At 63.0% G+C, this 19,943-nt stretch overlaps 1 protein-coding gene across 1 annotated transcript in view; it reads left to right on the top strand.

Annotated features, from left to right (window-relative positions):
• The window catches only part of PREX1 (phosphatidylinositol-3,4,5-trisphosphate dependent Rac exchange factor 1), a 135,047-nt gene that overhangs the window by 75,979 nt on the left and 39,125 nt on the right, over window positions 1–19,943 (top strand). Inside the window, exons 6-11 of the mRNA XM_081289861.1 lie at window positions 4,078–4,239; window positions 9,174–9,307; window positions 12,430–12,548; window positions 13,370–13,519; window positions 15,216–15,363; window positions 19,776–19,876. Coding sequence (XP_081145987.1) covers window positions 4,078–4,239; window positions 9,174–9,307; window positions 12,430–12,548; window positions 13,370–13,519; window positions 15,216–15,363; window positions 19,776–19,876 — 814 coding nt within the window. The remainder of the gene's footprint in view (window positions 1–4,077; window positions 4,240–9,173; window positions 9,308–12,429; window positions 12,549–13,369; window positions 13,520–15,215; window positions 15,364–19,775; window positions 19,877–19,943) is intronic.

Genomic DNA, 19,943 nt, shown 5'->3' with positions numbered 1-19,943 from the left:
TTCGGCCTCCCTGGGCTGTTTCCTTGGACGGCTTTTTCAGGTGGCCTCCTGAGTCCCCAGGACAAGAGCCGGCTTCGGCCTCACCAGGACCCCGCCTGCAGGAGGCCTGGGCAGGAGCAGCAGGGACACCACCCCCCAGCCCCTGGCTGGTCACGCTTCCTCTGGGCCCTTTGGTTCCCCTGTCCCTGGGCCTGGCTCAGCAGGTGGCCGAGCTCCCAGGGCCGGGTTGGCTGCCCGTCCGCCAGGACAGTTTGTCCTGGAGCTGGAGGCCCTGTCCCGATGGTCCTGTGGCCTTGACGCGGTGGGAGACATAAGCCCACGAGTTTGAGACCAGCCTGGGCAACACAGTGAGCCGCTGTCCCCAAAATCACGTAAATAATCAATAAAAGAACTCGGAAGCTGCTGCCCTTTCGTCCCCCGGCAGGTCAGAGGCCTGTTTCCTGCCCTGTCACTGTTCCTCTCCTGGTTGTGTCTGTTCTAGTGGGTGTGAAAGGGGATCTCACGTGGCTTCGTTTTGCATTTCTCCAGGGATGAGTGACCCTGGGCTCCTTTTCATCTGCTCGGTGTCTGTTTGCACGTCTACTGTGGAGAAAAGCTTGTTCAAACCTGTTGCCCGTTTTTAAGTAGCATTATTTGTGTTTTTTTGTTCAGTTGCAAATGCTCTTTACATATGCTAGACACCAGTCCGTCTCAGGTTCCTAATGTGCATCATTCTCTTGCCCCCTAGAGGTTGTCTTCCTGCTTTCTTGACAATACCCTTGGAAACACTCAAGTCTTTAATTTTGATGAAGTCTAGGGTGACACTTTTTTAGTTGTATTTGACGTCCTGTCTGAGGACACTTTGCCTAACCTGAGGTCACAAACATCTTCTCCTGCGTTTTCCTAACAGACTCTACTTCCAGCTCCGGTGCTGAGGCTTGGGCTGCGTTTGAGTAGGCTGTTGGGTGACCTGCTGGCCCTGGTGTCTAGTGGTCCTGGCACTGTTTGTTGGAAGACGGTTCTCTCTAACCAACTCCACACGTAAGGTCTTGTGAGGTCTTGTTCTGGATCCCAGTTCTCCAGGCCTGTCCATCTACGGCACCGTGTGCCTCTTACGAGCTTGAAAAGGGAGGACTGTGGGGGAGGAAGTGGCACGTGCAAAGCCGAGGCACGGATATGCACCCCTGCGAATGGAGGCCACACAGCCGGCGTCCCCCACAGCTCTGGCCAGCCTCGGGCCTGGCCACATCTTGCTTGGTTTCTCCCCCAGCCCAGTGCTGACCGGGGCAGGAGCAGAGGCGGGGGCAGCCAGACAAAAAGGGGAAGTGGCGTTTTTCTCATTTTTACTAGCAGCCAGTGTTGGCCCCTGGAGGGGCCCGTCGGCGGAGGGTCACTGCAGCGTCCCTTCTGGGGTCTGGGATGGGTGTGGTGGCAGTGGCTGCCACCGTTCTGCAGCCCACCCCCACTCACCCGGAGCTGGCCGGCCTCTTGGGCCTCAGGTCCAGACGCTCAGAGCTGCTCATCTGCAGACGTGTGACGGGGTGGCTTTGGGGACGTGGACAGGTGACAGGTGATGACCACCAGGTCCTGGCCTTCTGGTGTGCCTGATCGTGGACGTACCTGCAGCGGGCTATGGGCTCCACAGGGCCTTGGGCAGAGGGGCTCCCTCCCAGGCCACCTCTGTCTCTTGCTGGACACCTGCCGTGGCCGCCAACCGTCTCCTGCCCTCTGTGCACTCTGCACCTGTGTTCTCTCAGCCACCAGAGGGTCCCTGAAGGGGACAGGTGGATGGTGTGGCCTCATTCACAGCCCTGTAGCCCTGTCACCTCCCATGCTCCTGGACGGAACTGGGTGCCCCTGGCCTCCGAGGCTCGTCCGACTTCATCGTCCACCTCCCTCCTTCCCTGCGCTGCGGCCTCGTGGCCTCCGCTTCAAGTCCTCCCCTTCCGAGCGCTTTCCCGCAGAGTCCAGCTCCGCTGCCAGGCCTGTCCTCAGAGGCCCTGCGCCCCGACACGTCCCTCCTCTGCGCCCCTGCGCCCCGACACGTCCCTCCTCTGCGCCCCCCCACGTCCCTCCCCCCATGCACTCCCACACGTCCCTCCCCCTTGTACCCCCGGCACGCTCCTCCCCCCCCTCCCCTGTACCCCCGGCACATCCCTCCCCCTTCCCCTGCACCCTGCACCCCCGCACGTCCCTCCCCCCTCCCCTGTACCCCCTGCATGTCCCTCCCCCCGTACCCCCAGCACATCCCTCCCCCCCCCGCGTTCTGCAGCCCCCCCCACTCTCACCAACCACATAAATGATTCATTACTCATGTCAATAGGTGCTAGTCGCCCTCCGTGCCGTGAGGCAGGCGTTGATTTGAGAGGAAGGCATTTCTAGGAAACGTTTAAAAGGTCATAAACAGCACAGGGACTCAAAATGCCGACTCTGGGCAGACTGGTTGGACTCATGATCTGCTGTGTGACCTTGGACAGCTGACCCCACCTGGCGGGGTCGAGTGAGGGTCGGCTGGGGGCTGGAGTTTGTGTGCTCCCCTGTGGGTGCCTCCGCCTCCCCTCCCACGGACACAGCCCTGGGCCTGGGCAGGAGCTCAGTGGACCCCGGGGTCCTGGGCACAGGCGTCTGGGCCTGGGGAAGGGGCCGGTCCTCAGGGAAGCAGGGCTCATTTCTGGGCGGCCCAGGGGGCGGCAAGTGGCCGGGGCTTTGCAGTGCGTGTTCCGCAGGAGCCCTGCGGGGCGACAGGGGCTCATGGTGCAGGTCTCCTCACAGACACCAGGGGTGCTGAGAGCTGCATGTGTTGAGCACTTGCTGTATGCGTACGGTGCTTTCCGTAGTGTCTGGTTCGCCTCTGCCGATGTCCCAGTCCCAGTCCACACCCCCCCACCCCGTCTTTCTCCTCGGAGGCCCTGTCCTCTCGCTGGGCCTGCGCTCTGCGGCTGCTCGGGGAGGTCACAGCAGGACCTGCCTCGAGCCCCGAGCGAAGCCTTCGCCACCGTCATCGCCAGCGTCCTTGTTGCTGGTGTGCGATGGGGAAGCTGAGGCTCAGGAGGGCCGTGGCTGGCCCCAGCTCCCAGGGCCTCCCCCAGGAGCAGGGCAGACCCGACCCGAGAGAGCTGGTCTGCAGGGATGGCGCCTGGCCTTCCAGAGACAGAGGGGGGCGGCGGACAGGCTGGGCACGCGTCTGGGCACTTGCTGAAGGGAACTTCCTGTGCTGGTGCTGTCCAGAGGCGGGCGGGCGGGCTGGCCCGGAGGAGGGGCCTGAAGCTCTTGCCCCATATCTGAGGCCTGGCACGTCCCTGCCCCTGAGTCCCCCACCATGCCCAGCAGTGCCCGCCTGTGATCAAGGCTGGTCTAGCGTCCTGCGCGTCTCAGCCTGTGCCTGAGGTGGGGGCTGAGCTGACAGAAGGGGCGGGTGGCTGGGGTGAGCCTCACACGCCCATCTTGAGTCCCCTAGGCCAGGGGTGTCTTGCGGTGCTGGGGATGGAACCCAGGGCCTCGTGCATGCTGGGCAAACCCTGCGCCACCGAGCTGCATCCCCAGCCCCAAGACATGTTTTATGCCCATTTCACTAAGAAAACTGGGGCTGGGGCAGGATCCGTGGCCACCTCCGTGACCTGCCCTTCTCCTGTCTCTGCGTCTGTCTTTCCTCCTCCAGAGGCACTGGCTCCTCGCTATGCTTGTTTTATACCACTCGTGCCCCTGCCCCAGGTCCCTTGCACGTGCTGGTCCCTCTGCCCTGACACTCCTCCCTCATATTATTACAGGTCCCCCTCACTTCAGCCCGTGGCTGCTCGGATGTGAGCTCCTTGAGGGTCTCCCCGACCTCCCTGTTTGAAGTCACCTGCCCCAAACCCTGGTCTGCTTGGTCTTGTGTGTGTCCCTGCTTGGAGCTGGGTTCTGTCCGTGACTCTGTTCCACTAGGACGTGCCGTCCACCAGACGAGGAGGTTCATCTCCAGACCCGAGCTCTCTGCCTGCCATCGAGGAGGTGCTTGGGTGGCCTTTATAGGAGTGCACAAGTGACGTTCCCAGCCCAGGTCACACCGGCCCCGCTAGGCCCCCACTGACGTCTCCCTCCTGCCTCTGCCCTGCCCAGGAGCTGGCCAAGAGGACCCCAGGCAAGCACCCCGACCACCCGGCGGTGCAGAGCGCCCTGCAGGCCATGAAGACCGTTTGCTCCAACATCAACGAGACCAAGCGGCAGATGGAGAAGCTGGAAGCCCTGGAGCAGCTGCAGTCCCACATCGAGGGCTGGGAGGTGCGTGCGGTGGCGGGGTCCTGCCTGGAGGGGCCGGGTGGGCACAGCTGCAGGGTGAACTGGAGCCCGGGCAGGCTGGGCCCCGTGTTCTGCTTCTCTTATATAATGTTTATAAGAAAACTGCTTAGCTTTTCCCCAATTAAATCCAAGTAATTCAGATCAGAAGTTTCTCTTGAAAAACTGGTGACGCTGGGTGTGAGTGTCCCATGGCAGCAGCTGCTGAGCCTCTGATCCTTCGCAGCCCCCAGCTCCCCACTTACCTGTGGGCCTGGAGCCAGGGTCCACTGCAGGACAGAGCTCTGGCTGGCCACTTCCTGCTGGCGACTCCAGAGCCTCGTCTTCAGCTGCCGTGTGGCGGTGCTCGGTGGTACTGTCCCGCGGTTCCCAGGACCTCCACCGGCCTTCCTCGCGTGATGGGAAGTTCCCGGAGGCTGTGGGGGACTGGGGGTGCTGGTCAGCCCAGTCGAGTGGGGGTCAGGCGCGGGTCAGGCTCTGGGCGAGGCCTTCTGGCTCTGCAGGCCCTGGGGTCCCCGGCCGGTGGCTCTTGCTGTGTGAGGGCCCTAGTGTTCCTTCCTGCGCTGCGGCATGGCGAGGGTCGGCCGTGTTCGGGGCAGCGGGTTCCGCCCTGGCACCTGCATGGCCCTGCCCTCCTGCGGGTCTTCTGCCGGGGAGGGTGGAGGACAGAGCCCCTTTCCCAGACTCCCTTGCAGCTTGGGTTTGGGGTGTGGTTTGGGGTTCGGCTGAGATCTGACCCAGCTGCTTGAGCTCTGGAGGGTGGAGGCCACCGCTGCTCTTTGTGTGACCGCGCGGCCAAGGCTGCTGGGGCAGCGCCAGCCGAGGGCCCAGGTCCCAGCTCCTGGAGTCGGGGTGGCAGTGGGCACCCCAGGCCTGGGACAGCTTTGCAGGTGGCCCTGCCGGGTGTCCAGACGCGCCTGGGCAGCGTCCCTGTGAGTGCCACACGGACAAGCGGGGCTCTGATTGCTTCACACCCTGCGGGGGGGGGGGGACTGCTGTCCCCCCCACCCTCCAGCCGTGCCCTTGGGACCTGGGTGCCCTGCGGGTCTCCTGCATTCGGCTCTCTGGCCCTTCAGTGACTGACCCTCCGTCCTCCCTGCCCACGATGCCTCTCTCTGCTCTGCTCCCTGCCGCTGACCTGCTGCTGCTCAGGTCAGCCATCAGCGCACCTTTCTGAGGATTCCGCCTCGGCCTCGTGGTGTCATAGCCCGAGCTCTGAGAGCGCCCTGGTCTTTCCCGTGTGGCTCCGTGAAGGTTGTGGGTTCAAAGCTGGAGGAGGTGGCCTGGCCTGGGCAGTGAGAGGCCCCCGTGGGAGAAAGTATTTTTCAAAAGACACAGAAAAAAATTTTCCTTTCATCTCATTGGCCAAGAGTGGGTCACATGGCCACTTTCAAGAACAAATAGAGTTGTTTCATGTAAGATGCTGTCTGTTTGGGCTTTGAGCTTCCTGACAGCCAAGGTAAAAAGAGCAGCACACCTCACTTACCGAACACTGATGTCAAAAAGGGGGGAAGTGACGGTCTTTCTGGAAGATCAAGAGTCTCCTGGCCACTTTCTCAGTGGGCCCCAGTGCAGGGACATTGGGCGGGCTCCTTGGAAGCCAGGGCAAGGTGATTTCCAGAAGCATCACGGGAACCTGAGGAGACAGGAGAGGAAGCCTCAAGCCCTTCCTCCACCCTTGAGGGCTCGGGCCCTTGTGTGGCCACTGCTCCTGGGTCCAGTTGGGAAGGCACTGACCTCAGTGAGAACTGCTCCACATTGAGCACCTACTGCAGCTCCCAATGCCACAGGGACGGTGCTGCTACTGTCCTGGTCTCCGGGTGTGGACAGCGAGGCCAGGGACTTGGTTCTGAGGCCCAGGTCTGTGACCTACAGTCCGCCCTGGGCCCCTTCCTCCTGGGTGTCCCTCTGAGTGGTGTCTCTGAGGTGACTCTCGCATCGTTCTGAGGGGCGAGGGGGCGAGGGGGCCGAGTGCTCCTTGGAGACGTGGAGGGGCTTTCTGCAGGTGGGAGGGTCCCTCAGGTGAGTCGCGAAGGCACAGGTTCGTGTGGACGGGTCCTCCTGGCTGGCGAAGCGGCGCGCAGTGGTGCCTGCCGGTACCTGGTCCTGCCTGGGGACAGCCTGGCTGGCCGTAGCTCACGTGACGCCCTGCCGCCTGCCGCCTGCCCTGGTGCTGCTCTGATTAGATGGGTGGGTGCTCCTGGGATCTGGCCGGCTGGAGCCCGGGGTCCCCTCCCGGCCACCATCCTCTGGTTGGTGTGGGCTGGGTCGGTTTGCTCTCCGTCACTGATCCACTGGCCCCTTCCTGAGCCGCTGCCCCTTTTAGTCGTGAGACTGGCCTCATTGAAACCAGCTGCTTGTCCCCAGTCCCCGGTACTGACCGGTGAGGAAGTGGAAGCGGGTTGTGGTCCCTGCAGGAGCGGCAGGCCCCGCCCGGCGCTCCCCACCTGGCTTCCTCCTCTGGAGGCCCTGGGCAGCAGGGGCCTCCCTTACAGGTGGCCGGGGCCGAGCTGGGTGTGGGGAGCGCGCGCCCTAGCTCGGCTGGGTGTGGGGCTGGTGCCCCGGGCCACCCCTGCAGAAGGGCCCCCAGATGCAGGCCCCGGGGAGGGACCTTTGCAGGAGGCTCACGGTGACCAAGGGGACACATGTGTTCTCAGTGAGAGGGAAGCGTCCTTGCTGGCCCTGGACGCCCCGGGCAGGGGGCAGTCAGCTGTCCAGCTTGGGATGGGGAGGAGGGAATCAGGGTGCAGGACGAGGCTGGTGAGGGCTGGGGACAGCTGCTCATGCTCGTCCCCACTTCACCATGGGCCACGCTGGCCTCCGCCTAGGCCTCTGACATCCGGCTTGCTCATCACCGAACGTGGCGGTGCAGCTCGGTTGGGGCCGTGTGTCCGGGGGAGGCCTCTGGGATGGGTGTTGCCCTGACCGGTGGGCACCTTGGCGCTGGGCCCCACCTGCGTATTGGACCCTCAGGAGCAGCTGTGCCTGGGCTCAGCCTCCCAGGGGGACTGCAGGGCTGGCGGGGCACCCGGCCGGGAGGGCGCTGTGCTGATGCCCTTGGCCAGGCCGCGAGGCAGCTTCCTGAGCCGAGCGTTCTTCTCTCAGGCCCCGAGGTGGCCTTGGCCACAGGGGCAGGTCCAGGGCTGCGTGACCCTGGGGCTCTGTGTGGGCCAGGTACCAGGCCCTCTGGAGCCTGGAAGGGACCCAGCAGGGTGAGTGGGGCAGGGCAGGGCAAGGAGGAGGCCGCTGGCTGCCCTGTGCTGGCCGCGGCCGTTGACGGAGCCTAGTCCCTTCCTGTTGGTGAGGACGGGTCCCAGGGACTCTGCAGCAGCTCTGAGTCTGCAGCAGGCGCCTCCCTCTGACCCGCCTGCAGGCCCCGTGCGACGAGGCCTATGATCCCCGTGACCGGGGGGCTGAGGCAGGACAGTGGCAAGTTCAAGGCTGGCCTGGGCAGACCTTGTCTTGAAATAAAAGATTAAAAGGGCTGGGGACATAAATCAGGGGTGAGGTGCCCCTGGGCTCAATCCCCGGTACTGCAAGTTAATTAAAAAATCAAAATAAAAACTCAGGGAAACAGACCCGGCTGCAGGGTGCCTGTGTCCAGGGCCGTGTGCCACCCCCCCAAGGGTAGGAGCCCACCGGCCCTGTCCTGGACCCACAGCCTGGACCACGAGCCAGTGGTGTCCCAGGACAGTGGTCTCTGGCACCCCTGTGAGTGGGTTTGCTGCACCTGGCTGGCCCCGGGCACGGGGAGCCTGACCACCCAGTGGGGGGGAGCCTGTGGCTGGCCATGTAGAGCCCGTTCCCCGACTGGGTCTCAGAGTCCCGGGTCAGCAGGTCTCCCTGACGCCAGCTCCCGTCGGTTCCTGGTTGAGCGCGTGCCCAGGGAGTCTGAGTGGTCCTCCCTCCCCGGCTCGTCTCCAGGCAGGGACAGTGAGGTCTCTCGTCCCTCCCTTGGTGGAGCCTGCTGGTCTGCCGCAGGACCTTTGCAGCATATTCCCGAGCCTCGACGTCAGGGGCCCTGCTGTCCACCTGGTGACAGCTGGAGGACGGGTGCTGGCTCCAGGGAGCTGCAGAGGTTGGTGGGCAGGTCCCTCCAGCCCCACTGCCACCGCCCTCCTGCCCTGGCACCATCACGTGACCATGCCTGGTGCCAGGGAGGCCGCGGTGGGCATCCCCAGGGGGCAGGAGGAGGGCCAGGACCCGGGCCCTCAGCTGGCCTCCTGTGTCCACGGGCCTTTCCAGCTGCCCCACACAGCACGCGGCTCTCTGCTCTGGCCGCTCTTCTCGGGGCTCCACAAGCCCCGCGGTCCCGCTTAGGATCCTCCCAGCTACGCCCGCCCGTTCCTCCCTCAGCCTGTCCAAGGCCAGCTCGCTCCCCCCGCTGTCCCCAGCCACGCCACCTGGGCCTCCCGATGTGCAGGAAGCTTCACGCTCCCGTCACTCAGCAGGGAGGGCTGGCAGGGTCCAGCGTCCATGCCCGTCCCCACGCACAGCTGTGGCTAGAGTGACTGCCCACACCACGCTGGGCCCGGTGGTGTCCGTGCCGTGTTCATCTGCTCTGCAAGCCCTTACTGAGCACCTACTGTGTACTGGGGAGTTGTGGGTGCTGGGCATACAGTGGCATATGCTTATGCGGGTGGCACTCCTATAGGGAGACAGGATGAGCTGTCGGTGAGCAGGCGCCCAGCCCAGCGCCCCAGTGGGCCCCCTTGAGCACTGAGCTCCCTCAGTCTCCCAGCCCCTCCCGGCTGTGCTGCTCACCCGCAGGTGGAAGCTCCCCCCACAGGGTGCTGGTGTCAGTCTGCTGTGGGATGCAGTAGGCTCTTTTGGGGTTCAGGGGAGGTGGGGAGGGAAGTCTGTGCCCGCTGCTTTCCTGGATTGGCCTGCTCATCCTCTGCCTGCCCTTCCTCTCCCAGGGCTCCAACCTCACGGACATCTGCACCCAGCTCCTCCTGCAGGGGACTTTGTTGAAAATATCTGCGGGTAACATCCAGGAAAGGGCCTTCTTCCTGTTCGACAACCTCCTGGTCTACTGCAAGCGGAAGTCCAGGTGACTTGCTGGGGAGGCTGGTGCCTTGGCTGCCCCCGTGGGCCAGGAGGCGGGGCAGGGCCAACCTGCTGCTTCCCTGAGGTGATGTCTTGGATTTCTTCCATGACTTGAGGGGTTTGTTCTAAATCCATAGTGAGCGCCACATATGCTATTATAAAATGAATTTAAATAGTGCCTTTATTTAACCTAACGTAGCCACAAATATAATGTGATATTTAGTTGTAACTATATATATATATACACGTACATATACATGTGCACATATATACATACGTATACATAAAACAATAAGTCGGTTTGAAAACTTGGGATGCAGGTCACCCTCAGCACCCCTCAGTTTTTATATTTTATTTAGAGACAGCGTCTCGCTGAGTTGCTTGGGGCCTTAAGTTGCAGAGGCTGGCCTTAAACTTGTGATTCTCCTGCCTCAGCCTCCGGAGCCACTGGGATTACAGGTGTGCTCCCCTGGGCCTGGTTGAGCCTCTGATTCTGAAGGAGCTCAGAGCACTGTGTCGGAGATCTCCCCCACCCATGTCCCAGACAGGCAGTGTCCCGCGAGTCCCCGCAGGGACCAAAGTCAGCAGGCACCTGGCTGGTTCTCCAGGTTGGAGGGCTGTGCACACCTGCCTGCTGAGAGCCTGGCACCAGGCAGCGAGCCGCCTCTGATTGGGAGTAGAGAGTGGAGCCCGGGGGCCTGGGGATTGGGCAGTGGTGAGGGGAGCCCCAGCCCCCCTGGTGTGGCCACAGGAAGCGCCTGAAGCAGCCGTTTCCCACCCGCTCCATCCAGCCACCCACCCTCCTCCACCGGCCTGGCACAACTCACCCTGCACCCACTACCCTCCCTCTACCCACCCGCTCACCCCAGCCCCGAGCATGCACACCACCCCTCACAAACACTGTGCTGTGCGTCCCCTCCCGCTGGGCTCCAGGAAGAACAGGGCGCTCCGAGGGCGGGGCAGAGGGAACGGCATGTTCAGACCATCCTCAGAAACTCGGCGAGGCCCTGAGCAGCTCGGGAGGGCTGGGCTGGAGCTCAGTGGTCAGTACCCCTGGGTTCAATCCCCAGCACCCAGCACCCCAAAAAGCAGGAGGCTTTTAAAAGCCCACCCTGCGAGTTGCCCAGGGCGAACTGCGGCCCAGAGGGCTCACGGCTCCATGCCAGCTGCCTGCTTAGTGTGTCGCAGTCAGGAGCGTGGAGAGTCCGTCACTGTCCGCCGCTGGCCTCGTTTCACAGGGTTGGTGAGCAACACGTGCACAGTGCAGGTGTACACGGTGTGCGTGGCCCGTGGCTGGGGCGTGGAGTGGAATGTGTGCCCTCTCTTGGGTGTGCACATCCCTGTAGGTGACACTGAGACCTATAGCAGGTTCTCTATAGAGACGTAGACCCCGAGGGCATCCCATTTGGGTGCGTGTGCACACACCCACCTCACACACCCACCTCACACACACCTGCCACACACACCCACCTCACACACCCGCCACACACACACACACCTCACACACACCTGCCACACACACCTGTTTACACACACCCACCACACACACCCATCTCACACACCCACCTCACACACCCACCACACACACACACCTCACACACACCTGCCACACACACCTGTTTACACACACCCATCTCACACACCCACCACACCCACCCACCACACACACCCACCTCACACACACACCCATCTCGCACACCTGCCACACACACCCACCTCACACACCCACCACACACACACACACACCCACCACACACACCCACCACACACACCTGCCACACATACCAGCCATCCTCAGGAACCCCTGAGGGCCAGGCCTGCAGCTCGTGGCCTGAGGACCTAGGAGTTTCCTGCCCTGAGAGCAGCAGGCTCAGACCCAGGAGCCGTGTGTCTGTCTGGGCCTGAGGGTGGGAAGGAAGCACCCCGGAGCCCCAGCCTGGCTCTGAGCCCCCTCCCTCCACACCTGGTCACCAGCCGTCCTTCTCTTCTGGCTCCGACCTTGTCTGATCAGAGTGCTGGGTGGGGGTGTGAGTGGCCAGCGGTGGTGAGTGCACACTGGAGGCAGAGACAAACAGGTCAGGGCTGGGGAGGCTCGTGCAGAGCACCAGGTCTGCCCCACAGGACTTGCTGTCTGCCACCCACATGGTGCCTTCTTGTGTCCTCGGAGGGTGGACGGCCGAGACAGCTGTCCTACAAAGGGGTGAGGCCTCTTTTACAGTCACTGATCGCAGTCATGAGAGCCCGGCCTCCATCCTGAGACCACCCAACGGCCCCACCTCCTAACACCAAGCTTCAGTGCTCAGGGCTCAGCATAGGAGTTTGGAGGGACACCAACTGTCAGATTGCAGCAGGATTGAGCCCCTGAGCAGCGGAATTCACCCGAGTGAATGAATGAGTTGTGGGTGGGCGGACGGACTGCTAGGTAGATGGTGGGTGGGTAAGATGGGTGGGCCAATGGACGGATGGGTGGGTGGATGGACGGACTAACAGGTAGGTAGGTGGGTGGGTGGATGGATGGATGGATGGACTGGCGGGTAGGTAGATGGGTGGATGGATGGATAGGTAGGTGGGTGGATAGATGGGAGGGTGGGTGGATGGATGGGTGGATGGATGAACTGATAGGTGGTTAGATGAGTGGGAGGGTGGATGGGGGATGGATGGACTGGTAGATGGATGGATGGGTGGGTGGATGAACTGATAGGTGGGTGGATGGGTGGGAGAGTGGATGGGTGGATGGGTGGATGGTGGGTGGATGGGGGATGGTTGGTGGGTGGGCGGGCGTGCGGGTAGATGATCACCTACCCCAAGCTCTCCTCCATTCTGGCCTTTTTTCAGGAAGTGCTTGTTGGGAGCCCCGTGGGCCTCTTCCCACTTGCTGGTCAAGGAGATTGGGTTCTGTCGCTTCTCGCTGGCCTCTCACGTCGTCTCCTATTATCTGGGAAGTGGTCCTTAGAGGTCAGCAAGGCTCTAGGCCTGCTTCTCTGATGAGAAAACTGTGATGGAGAGAGACGGCTGGCTTAAGCCACCGCCCACCGGCTGACCATCCTAGCCTGACCCAGCTCTGTCCTGCGTGTCCTTCTGTGTTGCTGTCTCCCTCAGGGGACGCTGATTTCCCAACTTTTTCAGGGTCACTGGGAGCAAGAAGTCCACCAAGAGGACCAAATCCATGAATGGCTCCCTGTACATCTTCAGGGGCCGAATCAACACCGAGGTCATGGAGGTGGAGAACGTGGAAGACGGGACAGGTAGGCCTGCCGCTCAGCCCGGCCCGGCCCGCCTGCCCAGACGACTCCTTTTACTGTGATGTGTAACCTGCCTACAGACAGTGCCTGGTGGGCAGGTACCCGAGTGAGCCCCCGGGGCGTGAGGCGTCCACCTGAGAGAAGGCAGCGCCCTGTCCTTCGTCCTTCCTGTGGGGCGCTGCCGGCCCAGGAGGGGCCTCAGCTGGACTCTGTGATGACCGTTTCTTTGCTGTTAAACATATTTCCCCCACTGCGTCTTCCTTACTGAGCATTTTAAGTAAAATCCCTGTGCTCTCGAGCTCACTAAGTGGATGTGCCTGTTGAAGAGGCTCTGGACACACTCAGTCACGTGCAGTGCCACAGCTGTCTAGCCACAGGTTGTGCCACTGCCTGTGGTGGGTCCCCACTGCCCCTGCCGCGGCTCTTGGCACACGTTGCCCTCCGTGGCTGGGTGGTGTCCGCTGCAGGAGTGTCCTGGTTCACCTCAAGGCCCTGCCCTTGGCCTTGGGGCTGTACTAGTGCCCGAGTGGCACAGGGAAAGGCTGGGAGGCCCCCTGGGCTCCTGACAGGTGTCCCCTGCCACTCCGTCTGCGCGCCTACACGAGGCCCCGTGTCATTGAGGACCTGAGGGGTCTTTGAGGAAGGTCTTCCTTTCCCCCAGAGAGCAGCCAGGAAGGGGTGGTTCCAACAGTGAATGTCCAGCTCTGGGTCCTGCCCCTGCTGCTGGCCCTGCCCCTCCGTGCTGGAGCGAAGGGCGGTCCCCACCTGGCCTTGGTGGGACGTCTGGAGTCACATGACCCACCCCTGCCACCTGTCCCTGCCAGCCGACTACCACAGCAACGGCTACACGGTCACCAATGGCTGGAAGATCCACAACACCGCCAAGAACAAGTGGTTCGTGTGCATGGCCAAGACGGCCGAGGAGAAGCAGAAGTGGCTGGACGCCATCATCCGCGAGCGGGAGCAGCGCGAGAGTGAGTGCGGGGCCCTCCTGGCGGCTCTGGGCTCCGGGTGCCTGGGCCGCGCAGGGCTCTGCAGGCCAGGGTGGCCGACGAGGGGCCGAGGGTTCTCTCCAGAAAGCTCCGAGCTCCAAGAGGAGGAGCTGGCGGGAGTCACGGGACTGTGCAGGGACTTGGTGCCTGGGGTGGAGGTGATGGGGCTGCCCGTCCCCCCAGGACGCCCCCTCCCCTGCCGCTCACTGGGCCTGTGCTTCTTGTTGGTGTCCGCTGGCTGAGGGTCTGGGAGAGGCCCTTCGGGGCTTCCCCTTGAGCATGGTCGGGAACCCCCTGGGCACAGGGACTCCGAGGCAGGTCAGGTCACAAAAGGGACCCCAGGGCTGGCAGTGATGGGGTGTGGGGTGTGTGCTCTGAACTGGGGGGCGCTGGGCTGTGGGCAGAGGCCCCCGGGCTGGGAAGGGCCCCCGTGTCCTCATCTGTGGAAGGCAGACGTTCCTGGGCAGGGCTGTGACCCTGCTGCGTGAGACCTGGCACTTGAGGACCTGGGGAGTCCGACGCGTGGCCCCAGACCCCCCACTGCCAGGTGTGCAGAGCAGGGGCCGGCCTCTGTCCCCTCCTGTTTCCTGCTGTTGCCGTGGCGTGGTGGACAGCTGTCCCTTGACTCTCTTCCCAGCTGGTCTTCCCCGGGACCCAGGAGCAGCCGGGGGCCCTCCACTTGCCCCGGCTCAGAGTCTGACTGGCCCAACCCTGACCCCTGCATCCCACTCCCCAGTGTTAGTCGATGGGCAAGGAAGGCCATTGGGTCTGCGTTCCGCATGGCGCCAGGTTCAGGCTCTACCGCCCTCCACCTGCAGCCAGGCACTGGTCACTGTCACCTCTGGGGAGGGGGCAGCACGGCCACTGCTGTGGGCGCCTCTTCTCCAGGAGACTCCTGCACCGTCGGGAGGTATTTCCAACGTTGAGTTTGCATCAAAACATTAAAGACCCAGTGAACTACGGGACTTGGCCCTTGTTGGGCAAGGATGTGACCTCTGAAACTGACCAGGGTGGCTATGGCAGGCCTGGGGGGGTGTGCTGTGGCCGGCACTGGGTGACCATGGTCATGGGTCAGGTGGGGCCCAAGGGGCTCTGGTCATTGGAATTGGGCTGGTGCGCAGGCTGGTGCTGTGGTCAGGAGCCAGGTCTGGAGCCCACTTCCTGGATCAAAATCCTGGTTCCGCCCTTTCTTGTTGGGCCGTCGGACTGAGAACCTGACTTCCTTGGGCCTCAGTGTGACCTGGGGACGGTCCTGGATCCTGTCATGGTTCCAGGTTCTTGTGAGGGACCCATTGCGTGTCGTCCCACTGTGAAGGTGTCTGCCGTTATTGCTTGCCCCTGCTGCTGTCCAGACTGGACGGTGTGCAGAGAGGAAGGTCAGTTTGGAGGGTCGGCCAGCTGGCAGCCCAGGTTGGAGTGCAGGGGGCTCCGGGCTCTCTGCCAGCCTCTGCGGTTGGAACCGCACCCGGGGCTGGGGGAACGTGGCTGTGGGGCTGGCTCCCGGGGTGAGGGCCGGACCCTGCCGTGCGGCGGTGCCTGTGAGGACTGCATGGCAGTGTCTGGAGCGCCGGTGGCCGACAGGAATTGCTCATGGCTGCCTGGGTGGTCGCGGTGGGGCTGGTGGGGCTGGTGGGGCAGTTTTCAGGAGCTGCGGCTGCTCCGCTCTGTCCCCGAGCAGGCCTGAAGCTGGGTATGGAGCGCGACGCCTACGTCATGATCGCGGAGAAGGGGGAGAAGCTCTACCACCTCATGATGAGCAAGAAGGTGAACCTCATCAAGGACCGGCGCCGGAAGCTGAGCACCGTGCCCAAGTGCTTCCTGGGCAAGTGAGTGCGCCCCGGCCGACTCCCACACCCCTCCCCGCGCCCTCCTGGGCAGAGCCACCCAGGACCCCTGTTCCTGTGGAGCCACCTCAGAGTCAAGAGGCTGGGGTCCCAGGCGGGTTTTCAACCCACTGTGAGGTCCTTGTCACGCCATGGCTGGCATGCTGTGGAGTGGCTGCCCGCTGCTGGCGCCTGGGGTGGCCGAGCAGAAGGGGAGGAGGGTGGGAGGCGGGTGGAGCTCAGCCCACTCTTCACTTTTTGAAGCTTCTGGTAGAAGTGGGTGTCGACCTGGGCTGGACAGGAACCTGGACATGGGGAGGGACGTCTCATGGGAACCCTGCATGTGGGAGGAAGGGGCAAGGTGGTGGGTACCCGCAGCTGGGGGAAGAGGAGATGGGAAGTGGGAGAAAGTCAGGCCGAGCGAGCCTGGTTTTAGCTGTGCTAAGGTTAAAATGCCTGCAGACAGTCGGTGTCCACTTGGGCCCAGCCTGGAGGGGTGGGGCCCAGGGCCGAGCTTGGGGTCCAGGTCAGCAGCTGGGGTTCTGCTCTCCCTGGGGTGTCTGTGGAGAGGAGAGTTGGGGCCTGGGAGGCAGCGGAAGGGCCTGGCTGCTCTCCACCAGCTAATCTCTAATCCTGGCTGAAAGGACGCTGGCCCCTTTCTGGGAGGGGCTGCTTCCGGCCTCTGGTCAGAGAACCTTCCTACCTCCTGCCAAGCCCAGAGTGTCAGAGCAGCTCCTCAGGAAGGATTAGGGGAGCGCTCCTCCTGCCCCTTTGAACCAGGGCCAGGTTCACAGCTTGCTTTTTAGCCATGGGGCCCAGGAGGCCACAAGCCCCGAGGGAGACCTTCTAAGAAACCTGCCTCCCTCGCAGCGCCCTCTGCACCTGCCCGGCTGAGGCCTCTTTCCCACGGGGCCAGCTCCCAAGCTCTGCATGAGCTGGTCCCCTCCTGTGGACGGAGTCAGTGGCCACAGAGACGGTTTGTCCAGCCCTGCCTCTGCTGCCCGGCACTGACAGAGGCGGGTCACTGCTGCTGTCCCCACTTTAAGGGCGAGGAGAAGGCCCAGCACGTGGGCTGGTGACTTGGCGTGCTCTGCCCATCTCCTGCTCTGCCGTGTTTGCTCATTTTTATCTGTGAATCCAAAACGTGTCTGGTTTGGCTTTTCGGTCTTCAAGGGCTGGGCTCTGAGTCACACGTGGGCTCAGGTCTCGTTTCCCTCACTCTCTCGCTGCGTGACATTGGACAAGCCTCTTAACCTTGCTGAATTTCAATCTGTGATCAAAGAGAATAAAATGGCCCTCAGGGTTGCTGGAGGAGGCAGGTGACACCTGTGAGGTGGCTATACATAAAAGTGACCTAGGTGCAAAACCTGTGTGTCACTGCGGAGGCCCCCAGGAGGCCCACGCCTTCCACCACCCTCAGGTTAGTTGAAACCATCAGATTCAACCATCCTTTGCTCCTATTGACCCAACCCCTCCCCTGGGCCAGCTGGGGACAGAACCCTGGGAGTGCCTGCCCTCAGGGAGACACCTGTCTAGAGAGTAGCCAGACGCAGGCCGCAGGACGGATGAAGTGAAGGGGTCTTTCTGGACTCTGCCAGGAGCTGCAAGGCAGGGAGGGAGTGGGGCTGGTTCAGGGGGTGCACGGGCCTCTCGGGGTGCTGTTTCAACAAGGTCCAAGTGACCAACACCCGCCAGAAGACCCGGAGCAGCCGAGGGAACAGCAGGTGGGAGTCCTGAGGGTGGAGGGAGGCCAGCAGGGAGGCAGGAGGCCGCAGGTGGCCACAGGGTGGGAGACCAGGGTTGCCACGGGAACCAGAGGGGCTGGGTCAGCAGCGCCTGGGTCAGGCTCTAATTTTATTCTAGGTGCTGAGAAGGCACTTGGGAGGCGCAGCAGGGCCTGGGGTGAGGATGCACCTCATCACAGAGGCCAGAGGAGGGCGCTCTTGGGGGCTGCCAGAGCTCAGGGGACCACATGGGACAAGGTGTGGTCAGCAGGGCGGTCAGCGAAGGCTTCCTGGAAGGAGAGAGCCTTGGTTCCACAGTCCGTGGTGGTTAGAGGCAGTTGAGTTACTGACATCTGCTGGAGGTGGACCTCCTTACTGACCTGGAGGGGGTGGCCTCCCTGCCTGGGCCTCCTGTGTGCCCAGGTGTGGGGATGAGTTGTGAGGAGGAGGAGGATCCATTTGTCAGGCGTGCTGTGGACACCTCCACCATGGTGAGAGCCCAGGCCCAGCAGGCAGCAGGCAAGACAAAGGGCCCCCTGAGGGGACTTGGCTTGGTGGCCTGGCTCCGCTGGGCCTTGGCCTGGTGTGGGCTAAGTGAGTGTTTAGTGGGTCAGGAGGAGGCCGGGGGCTGACTCGCCCTGATCAGCGGACCCCAGCCCTGATCTGCAGCAGCTCTGGCCACTCCAGGGGGGCTTTTCCCGTCCAGGGACAGCAGCCTGCTCTAGGTCACATCTTTCTGGAACCTGTACCTTGCTGCCCTTCGCGCTGCACTGTCTGCCCTCCCAACTGGCTTCTCATACACTGAGTCCTGCCCTGTGCTGGCTCACGGTGTCCCACGGAGTCCCACGCCTTCCCTGGGGCCACGCTCCTGGGCACTGGCTGCTGGCTGGAGGCGGTGGGCGGGAGAGCGCAGGCCCCGCAGGGAGAGCTCGGCTGGTTGTACAGCTGGGTCCAGGCCGAGGTTCCTTATGACCACAAGGTACCCCCACCAAACCCAGAAGGTTCCTGAGTAAACCCCTTGCCAGGTGGACCCTGCGAGGCCCAGACAGGGATAGAAAGTCACCCAAATTTGTCCAGAACGCCGTGAACCTTCCTGATCCCCAGAAGGTGGCAAGGTCCAGCTTGGGAGCTCATGGGTCCACGTTGTTGTCCTGTGACTGTCTTCTCCTACCCCCGCAGCTGCTGAGGGCCACTTCCTGTCCCTCCTTCCTGGCTCAGGGCTGCTGGCCAGTGCTAGAGGTGGCCCCCCAGCCGGACAGCTGGTGGGCAGCTGGACGCTGGGTCCCGGCTTCCGAGAGTGGGCACGCAGACATCCGCTCCCTCCTGCAGCTGCTGGCAGCGGGTCTGGGTGCTGGGCTGTGGGACTCTGAGAGTGAGCGCTCTCCTTCCCCGCGCTGGTCTCCTTCCCGCCTCCAGCAGGGCTTTCTGACTGCCTGGCACACCGCTGCCTACACACCGAAGGGCTTCCCCTGCCAAACCCCGGGAGGCTAAAAATAGTTTCCCCGAGGGACAGCAGGCTTCAGTGAGCAGGAGAGCGTGGGGCCCTGGCTGGCTGCCACCTGCTGTCATTGAGCACAAAACAGGTCCCCCTTCCTGCTCTCTCATGAGGGCTAAATTCTGTGCTGAGCCCAGGAAGATCTCCCGGGAGCGGGGCCCTGGCCTGGCTGGCCTCTCCCCCGGGTGTGCTGGGCTCGAGAGCCGCCCGTCTCCTCTGCCCCCCGACATACTGTCTCCCCGACCTTCCTGCTGACCCAGAACAGTCCTCCTTGCTTGATGGTTGCTTCCTTTATTTGTTTAGTGGATGATTAGTGCGTCCTGTTGTGCGTGAGGCCTCTCCCAGGCTGGGACACAGTAGGTAGCACTCGGTTCACAGGGAGATTACGTTCTGGCTGTAGGAGGTGGCTGAGAAAGGGATAAATCCGCAAATGAGATAAATTCAGACAGTGATAAGTGCTACGGAGGAAGAACAGGGCCACTGAGTGGGTTGTGTTGCCAGACAACGCGCCTTCTTCAAGGAGGTGATGTTTGTGCTGAGACCTGAAGGATGAAAAGAAGGCCACGTGAAGAGCTGGGGAAGGGCATTTCCAGGCAGAGGGAACAGGCAGTGCAAAGGCCCTGGGGCAGGAAGAGTCTGGCACCTTTCAGGAAGGGAATTTCCTCTCACCTTCCTTTCCTTTACCGGCCCATCTACTTGCTTGCCAGTCACCTGTCCATCACTTGTCTGTCTGTCCATTCATTGGTCCACCCATCCGTCCACTGCTCCATCCTTTGAGCCTGAGGCAGACCCAGGGCCTGGCCATGTGTCCCTCTGCCATGGGTAATGGGAGATGCACAGGCCTCCACTGGTGGCCAGGCTGGGCTCCCCAGCCTCGCTTTCCGTGGGAGGTTCTGACTGGCTTCAGGGTCCCATGGCCGGGCCCGGCCCTGCAGCCCCCAGCCCCAGCCCCAGCCCCCCAGCCCTGCAGCCCCGGCCCCGCAGCTCTGGCCCTCCAGCCCTGGCCCCCAGCCCCGGCCCCCCATCCCGGCCTGCTAGCCACAGCCCTCCAGCCCCCCAGCCCCCCAGCTCTCCAGCCCCCCAGCCCCCCAGCTCTCCAGCCCCCCAGGCCCCCAGCCCTCCAGCCCCCCAGCCCTGGCCCTCCAGCTCTCCAGCCCCCCAGCCCCGCCCCCCAGCCCTGTCTCCTGTTCCCACAGTGAGTTTGTGGCCTGGCTCCTGGAGATCGGCGAGATCAGCAAGACGGAGGAAGGGGTCAACCTGGGCCAGGCTCTGCTGGAGAACGGCATCATCCACCACGGTGCGTGGCCGTCCGCGGTGGGCGGGCGTCAGACCAGGCAGACTGCGCGGCCTTGAGCCGGGCCCTC

Source organism: Spermophilus citellus, assembly GCF_964194105.1.
Source record: "Spermophilus citellus genome assembly, chromosome: 4".
NCBI lineage: Eukaryota > Metazoa > Chordata > Mammalia > Rodentia > Sciuridae > Spermophilus > Spermophilus citellus.
The sequence above is the reverse complement of the archived record's forward strand: the minus strand, read 5'-3'. Positions and strand labels throughout refer to the sequence as shown.